Source organism: Miniopterus natalensis, chromosome 1 (genome assembly GCF_054644295.1).
Source record: "Miniopterus natalensis isolate mMinNat1 chromosome 1, mMinNat1.hap1, whole genome shotgun sequence".
Lineage (NCBI taxonomy): Eukaryota > Metazoa > Chordata > Mammalia > Chiroptera > Miniopteridae > Miniopterus > Miniopterus natalensis.
The window spans coordinates 122,798,941-122,807,342 of record NC_142081.1 but is presented as its reverse complement, the minus strand read 5'-3'; the positions used below and the strand labels follow the sequence as shown (position 1 = coordinate 122,807,342).

Sequence of the window (8,402 nt, the reverse complement as noted above, 5' to 3'; positions counted from 1 at the left end):
ATAGGGCAGGCCAGGAAAGCAAGAGCCCCCCCAGACTACAGGTGGTGTAGGAAGCAAGCAGGAATCCCCACCCCACCCCACTCCCCAAGTGCCTCGGGGGAGGCTGCGCTCAGAGCTTTGGGGGGGGAGGGGCAGAGCGCAAGAAGAGTTGGAGTCAGTCCTTCCACCCACCCCCCAGCAGCTGCAAAGAGGGACGAGGGAATATTCTGCAGTGATAGAAATGCTCAAAATTTCAACTGTGGGATTGGTTACTTGGGTGTCTAGAGAGGGTGTCCCCCAAAAATGTATACACACTTTTAACAGCTGATAGCTCCATTTTGAAAATGAAATGTATTTTAATAAACACTGCCTTTATAATTTAAAAAAAAAAAAAATGAAGAAGAGTTGGAGGTGGTGGGATGTGGCAGGACTATCTCAGGAGGTCCAGGTTTCTGGGGCTATTTCACCAATGGCCTGGCTTGGGGTGTCCGGGGAGAAGGCTCCCTGTGGAAAGCCCCAGCGCGGGGGGCAGCGGCAGCGCCACCGAGGGGACTCCAGAACCCGCCCAGCGGTTCCCTCCCGCCCTGCAGTACCCGCAGCCCAAGAATTCCCGCGCCCGCCGGTTTCCTAGGAGTCGCCATGGCAACGGACGCGGGTTCTGGACTCGCTTGCTCCGGGAGGAACTGGCGGGAGGCTGCGGGCGGGAGGCGAGCTCCCAGGCTCCCATGGAGAGCTTGGAGGACACGCCCGAGGAGGAGGAGTGCTGGAAGAGCCTGCAGCACCTCGAGTCCGCTATTGAACAATTCCAGATCAGCCCCAGGTGACGGCGCAGGCGGGCGCCCCGCCCCGCGCCGCGCCGCCTCCCCTTCCCCCCGCCGCGCCCCGCGCCCCTCGGCGGCCGGTCCCGCCCGGCTCCACCGCTGCCCTGGGGGGCTGTCGCCTTGATTCCTTCCATCTATTGCTGTACACTGAGGGCACAGACGTGGACGGGGCTGCCTGGCTTCAATTCTGACGACCCTCTTACAGGGCCCATAAATTGGGCAAATTACTTCTCTGAACCTCAATCACCCCAATGAAAAAGAGCCTTGAGGATGATAAATAGGGCCTTCTGCATAGTCAGCAGGGAGCAGCTAGTGAGTCAACCTGTTAACGTGTTTAGGAGAGTGCCATATATATAGTTCCACCTGTTATTCTTTGAGCCTTTTTATAGTTTTTATCTTTCACACTGCTTCGCCTCCTCTAATACAGGGCTAATGTTTGGGGGGGGGAGTGTGTATATATATATATAATGTTTTTATTGATTTCAGAGAGAGGGAGAGAGAGAGAAACACCAATGATGAGAGAGAATCATCCATGGGCTGCCTCCCGCGCATGCCCAGGGGGGATGGAGACCCCAACCTGGGCTGCACCCTGACTGGGAATCGAATCATGACCTCCTGGTTCATGACTCCACACTCAACAACTGAGCCACACCAGCTGGGCTATATTTTTCTTTTTTAAACTCTGTAGAATTGGTAGGTAGCCAGCAGTAGGTTAACCTCTATGGGAATACTTACAATTCTCTGAGGCAAGGGCCACATGGTGCCAGATGGCCTAGCTGAGAGGGCAGCCCCTCTCACTAAAGGAGGGGTTGGGGAAGAAAGGGGCGTGGGGGAAGGAGGGGGGAAGGAGGGGGAAGGAGGGGGGAAGGAGGGGAGAAGGAGGGGGGGAAAGGAGGGGGAAGGAGTGGGAGGGAGAACCACAGCTGTAATGGCGGTCCAGCCATGGGGCCTGATCAGTGAGACTGTGCTGTGGAGCTCAGTCTCCCCAGCTCAACTGTTTTAAATGGGTGCGTTTGTTAAAATGAATCAGGCTACACACAGGACTTGGTTCATTGGTGGTTGCAAAAGGCACATACAGGTGGTACCGCGTGGTAAGCATCTTAGGCACACAGTGCCTAACCTGTTCTAGTTGTTTACTGATAGGAATGACTTCCTCCCTGGATTCCTTGGCATTCTGGGGTGGGTAGTTCTCCAGCAAAATGAACCCACTGGGCTCCCTGAGCAGACTGACCGTGCCAGGTGCTCAGTGCGTGCGCGTTGCCTGAACAAAGGAACCAAGGATGCACATGGTCATTCCTCTTCACCCTCAGTGCTAAGGACACGGTGTTGGTGCCCTGGTATGAGCATGTGAGTGGCTGAGGCTCCAGTACTGACTGCAGTCCTGGGGTTAAGGTGGAGTTAGGCACTGGGAGACAGTCTACCCATGGACAAAAGCCCTGCCTTTGTGAAGTTTACATTCCAGGCAGGAAACCAATGACAAGCAAACCATATAAATATGTAAGTTAGATAATAGTGGTAACTACTAAAGAAAAAACAGCGGGAGGGAGCAGAGGGAATTGTGTGTGGAGTGTAATTTTAGATACCGTAGTCAAGGCTTAATTTTAAAATATTGTAGTATTACAACACCCAAGGAATTACGGAAAACATTACTCCACATTTTATAATCATATCCTGAAATTATTTGGGGATTTTTTTGCACTTTTATTGTTTTCAAGTTTTTCTGAGATATAATTGACATTTAACATTATCTATTTGTAAAATTAACTACCCACATTTCATATAGCTACTGCCCATAGTAGATTTTTTTTGCTTGCGGAAAAAGAGGAAGAAAGAACACATATGTTTAAGCTTAATAAAAATGAAGTTGAGCGAGCCCTCCTAGGGGTACGCCCACTTGAATCAACTTTTCAAGTGAATTTTCTTTCTCCTGAACCTGTCTCTAAGGTCCTCTTTTCTCTGACTTCCTAGTGAGCTGACAGTGGCCCCACCTTGGCTCACTATTTTCCCATAACGTTTGTAGAAAGCCAAAGCAGCCCCGCCTAGGCTCTCTCTTCATACTTCTTCTATCCTAGGCCTTTCCTGGTTTCATTGTCTCCAGCTTTAATACTCTATCAAAAAAAAAAAAAATACAAGAAGATAAATAGTAAAAAGGCATTGCTTGACTCCAGGAGGTAGAGGATTGCATTCATAGACTGGAAGGGTGAAGCACAGAGCTCTGGCAAATGTGCAGTGTTATAGATAACAAGAAGCATGTCAAGTTTAGGTGGCTGTTTGTATTTATTATAGTGATGTAGCCTCACTCAGGGTCCAGACAGGAGGCAGAAACCTCACCAGTATTTGAATAGGGAACATTTCCTTTTTCTTATTAAACATTAACAAGGATTTTTAACTAGTAAAAGGAAGTAAGGTGGTAAAAGAGGTCTTAAGCAGTATTGCAATTGTGAATTCTAGAATGTAGTTGTGACTCCCAAAGGCTGAGATTAAGACCTCCTTAGAGAGTGTTACCGGACAGGAGACCAAGCTCTGAGTGGGTCTGCCTAGCGCCAGCCGGTAGTGTGTGGGTTCTTGACTTTGTGCAGGAAAGATTTCACACCACCAGTCCACATGCCTATGAGGGAATGTTTATTAAAGCTGGGCCAGTAAAACAAGGAAGGGTTTAGCATAGAAGTAGTAACAGGAAAGCCTAAGCTGGGCTGCCCCAGCTCTCTGGGAAGTCAGAGAAAAGGGGGCCCTGGAGACAGGTTCAGGGGATTAGCCTGGGATGAGCTGCCACTGCCCATTGTTCCCCTGGTTGCAAGTCTCCAGGAGACTCTTAGAATTTAGAAGATGCATGCCTGTAGGGGAAGAAATGGGGGGAGAAGAGAGGGAAGAAGAGGGAAAAAGGAAAGACTCGACTGCACCTCAAAGGGTCAGGGCTTGCTGGGTCCTTAGTCTTGAGGTTTTTATCCCTGTCTAGCAGGCAGAAATCTTAGAGGACGTCTTAGGGGAGGTCTTAGGGAAGGGTTTCAGCAGAATATTCATCAGATTTTTAGATGTGCTCCTTCAGGGTCAGTGGTTGCCACTGATTGGTCACTGTCAGAGGAAGGGGTCCTTAGTCAATGCAGCTGGTTCTGGTGTCGCCCACCTGGTTTTTCTGCTTTTTCTGGGCCTGGAGCTGAAATACAACTGAGGCCTAGAAGTTGTCTCTAGGGAGATGACCTTCTGCATCTGCTGTAAATGGCCAGTTTTTTCAGCTATCTGTCCCAGTTTCCCTATTCCACTTGTCTTGGCTTACTGGTCTCAAAAGGACATGGCTGGTGGCAGAGAAACTTGCCAGAGGGTATTGGCTGGAGCTGTCCATGGAGGTAGGCTTGTCCAGTGACCAAGGAACTTGCTGGGTGCCTTGGTCTGGGGGCAGCAGGACTTTGTAGGACGTACTCTCTACTTATGTGTTTCTTGGTGCATTTTTGAGTTTTTGATCCCTGAACTGATTCCCACCTTCCTGGCTAGCATTGGGTGGACAGACCAGTGGAAGCTGTGATTGGTGTCTGCACAGTGGATTGTTTGAGGGGCCAGCCTGGTGCGACCAGCCAACCAGAGCTGGGAAGGGAGGGATGGAACCTGCCTGCCTCTTCCGCAGCCTGGGAGCACCACCCCCAACAGGAAAGGGGCTTGTCCAGCTCACTGAGGCCACAAATACCCCTGCAGGGCACAGTCCTGAGGGAAGAGGGAGAACAGCTCACAGGAGGACATTACTAGAATGAGACTCTCAGGGACTATTGTTTAAGAACTGGAGGAAAAGCTGAAAACCCCTGCTGGGGGCTGGGCAGGCAGAGTGCTCACTGGAATGTTTTTTAATCGAACCCACTGAGCCCAGGCTGCTTAAATTGCCCACACAAAAAAGCAACAGACTGAAGTCAATCTGAAATTGCAGTAAGCCAGTGCATAGGGAACTAGAATCAGAGACAGGGTAGGGACTGAGGAGCTGGCAGTGGAGCAGAGACTAACTCCCTCACAGTGAGCACCTGACAGCAACACCTCTAAGTAAGGGGAGTGATACCCTGAGCTACACTAGCCATCTTGCACACTAAAGACTCTACAGAAAACCCTGGAGTAAGACCCACAAGGTTGCAAAGTAGCTGACAAGAGGAGGTGGCCCACAGAGAGCCTCAGATCAATCATCTACCTAAGGACACCAGAACCAAACCTCAACAGCTCCTCACATTGGCTGATACACAAGCACCTGCCAGGAGAAATGAAATCAGCATATAAAACAGTGAGTTGCAGACAGCATAAGCTCCCCAGATGAAACTCACCTGATTGACTTTCTTTTTCATAGGAAAAAGAGAGAGGAAAAAAATTATTTTTCTTTATAAATTTTATAATTGTTTTTAACTTTAAATTTTTTTAATTAATTTTTTTTAAGAATTTTGTTTTGCTTAGCTTGTATTTTGGTTATGTTTTGGGGGTTTGCTTTGTTTTGTTTTATCTTTGCTGCTACTATCAAGATTTTCTTGATATTCCTTGCTTAGTTGCTGGGACTTTATCATTATAACCAGTAACTTTACTGCTTGTCTTTATAGTTTCCCTCATATCCCTTATTGGACTCCCTCACTGCCCAGGCTTTATCTCTCTCTCTCTCTCCTCTCAATCCATGGGCATAACTTTTATTTTTCTTCTTTTCTATCTTTCTTTTATTTTTCTCCCTTCTGTCTTCCTGTCTTTTTGTTGGATTGTTAGATTCTGTTTACTTTTTTATTGCATTTTAATTTTTTTCATTTTCAACTATTATCCTATTCCCACTCTCTCCCATAATTTATTGCTTGCCCTTCTTTCAGAATCTTTTCTCTACCCCCTTTATCTCCCAGTATCTTCTCTATTTTTTATATTTTATTTTAGTTTATTATTTTTTAAAAATTTTTGTTATTATTAACAATAATATTTTTCTCTCTCTAGCTTTACTTTTCTTTTTCTCTTTCTTTTGTAACCTTTTTATTTCTTTTCTTTTTTTTTTTTTTTTTTTTTTTTGCTTTAGCATTTGTGTTCTCCCTTCAGTCTCCCAGTTCTATTTTCACTTAGGTTGTTTTCATTGTGATTGTCAAGATATTTTGTAAGATACCCTTTGTTTCCTGGAAATTTCATTGTGTATTATCCAGCCTTGCCAGCACCCATACAACAGCTCACAGAATGTGGTTGGGGCTGAGACACACAGTTAGCCAACCTGAAAGGAGAGTTCTCCCAAGGACTGGTCAACAACAATCTGGACCCAACCACAAGAGGAGAGCCCAAAGAACCCACAAAAGGGAAAACCACAAAAGGGACACACTTAGAGCAAAGAACTCAGAAGTATAAGGAAAACACACCTCCGGGATCCACTGGACTCACAATACAAAATCCCTCCCCATAAGACTGGGAGACAGCAAATGTATCTAATATATAGACACAAACACTAAGGGCCACCAAATTGGGGAAACAAAGAAACAACCCCAAACTAAAGAAAAGGAAAAATTGCCAGAAAAAGATTTTGATGAGATGGAGTTAAGCAAGTTATCAAAAATAGAGTTCAGAGTAATGGTTATATAGGTGCTCAAGGAAATTAATGAGAACAACAAGACACTTAATGGTAAAGTGGAAGAATGTAGCGAAAATATGAAAAGGGAGCTAAATATCATAAATAAGAATCAAGCAGAAATGAAGAACACTATATCTGATATCAAGAATACACTGGAAGGAATTAAAAGCAGGCTCAGTGAAGCAAAGGATAGAATAAGTGATTTAGAAGATAAAGCAGAAAAAAACAATCAGAGGAGCAAAAAGAAAAAAACACTTAAAAAGCATGAGGACAGTCTAAAGGAGTTTTGGGACAACATGAAGTGGAACAACATTCGCATTATAGGAGTGCCAGAGGGGGAGGAAAGAGAGCAAAGGATAGAGAACTTGGTGGAGAAAATAATGACAGAAAGCTTCCCTAGGCTGGTGAGGGAGAAAGCCACACAAGTTCAGGAAGCACAGAGGGTCCCAAACAAGAGGAACCCAAAGAGACCCACTCCAAGACACATCATAATTAAAATGTCAAATGTCAAAGACAAAGAGAGAATAGTAAGGGTTGCAAGAAAGAGACAAGCAGTGACCTACAAGGGAATCCCCATAAGGCTGACATCAGATCTCTCAACAGAAACTCTTCAGGCCAGAAGGGAGTGGCATGAAGTTCTCAAAGTAATGAAAAGCAAGAACATGCAACCAAGATTGCTTTATCCAGCAAGGCTATCATTTAAAATTGAAGGTGAAATAAAGAGCTTCCCAGACAGAAAAAGGCTAAAGGAATTCAGTACCACCAAACCAGCATTGCAAGAAATGCTAAAAGGACTGCTTTAAGAAAATGAAGGAATAGGGAGAGAAAGGTACATCAGCATAACGAGGAAAAATGACAGTAAATAAGTTTACATCAATAGTAACCTTAAATGTAAATGGAATAAATGGTCCAATCAAAAGACATAGGGTAGCTGAATGGATAAGAAAACAGGAGCCAAATATATGCCGTCTACAAGAGACCCACCTGAGAGCAAAAGATTCACACAGGTGGAAAGTGAAGGGATGGAATAAAATATTCCATGCAAATGGAAAGGAAAAAAGCTGGAGTAGAAATACTTATTTCTGACAAAATAGACTTCAAAATAAAGACCATAACAAGAGACAAAGAAGGTCACTACATAGTACTAAAGGGATCAATACAACAGGAGGCTATAGCCCTTATAAATATATATGCACCCACTATAGGAGCACCTAAATATATAAAAAATTTCTTGGGGGGACTTTAAGGGGGAGATCAACAGCAACACAATCATAGTGGAGGACTTTTAACACCTTACTGTCAGCACTGGACAGATCATCAAGACAAAAAATCAACAGGGAAACACAAACCTTAAATGACACACTAGATCTAATGGATTTAATTGACATCTACAGAACATTTCATCCCAAAGTATCAGAATACAGATTCTTCTCAAGTGCACATGGAACATTCTCAAAAATAGATCACATGTCAAGGCACAGGGCAAGTCTCTACAAATACAAGAAGATTGAAATCATATCAAGCATCTTCTTGGATCACAGTGCCATGAAACTAGAAATCAACCACTATAAAAAAAACTCAACATTCAAACACATGGAGGCTAAATAGCATGTTATTAAACAATGAGTGGCTTACCAATGAGATCAAGGAAGAAATAAAACACTTCTTGGAAAAAAACGGAAATGAACAGACAACAACCCAAAATCTATGGGACACAGCAAAAGCAGTCCTGAGAGGAAAGTTCACAGCAGTATAGCCATACCTCAAGAAACAAGAAAAAGCGCTGCTAAACTATCTAACACAACAACTAAAAGAACTAGAACGAGAGCAGCAAGAAAAGCCCTGAGGAAGTAGAAGGAAGGAAATAATAAAGATCAGAGCAGAAATTAATGACATAGAGACTAAAAAAAAAAAAAAAAAAAATCAATAAAACCAAGAGCTGGTTCTTTGAAAAGATAAGATTGATGCACCTTTAGCCAGATTCACCAAGAAACAAAGAGAGAGGACCCAAATAAGTAAAATCAGAAATGAAAGAGGCGATATAACAACCG

General features: G+C 44.5%; 1 protein-coding gene across 1 annotated transcript in view; it reads left to right on the top strand.

The window, feature by feature from the left end:
• The first annotated feature begins 398 nt into the window (after nt 1–398).
• Nucleotides 399–8,402, top strand: part of C1H10orf67 (chromosome 1 C10orf67 homolog) — a 95,857-nt gene continuing 87,853 nt past the window's right edge. The window contains exon 1 of the mRNA XM_087822655.1: nt 399–799. Within this exon, the coding sequence (XP_087678781.1) occupies nt 399–799 (401 nt within the window). The remainder of the gene's footprint in view (nt 800–8,402) is intronic.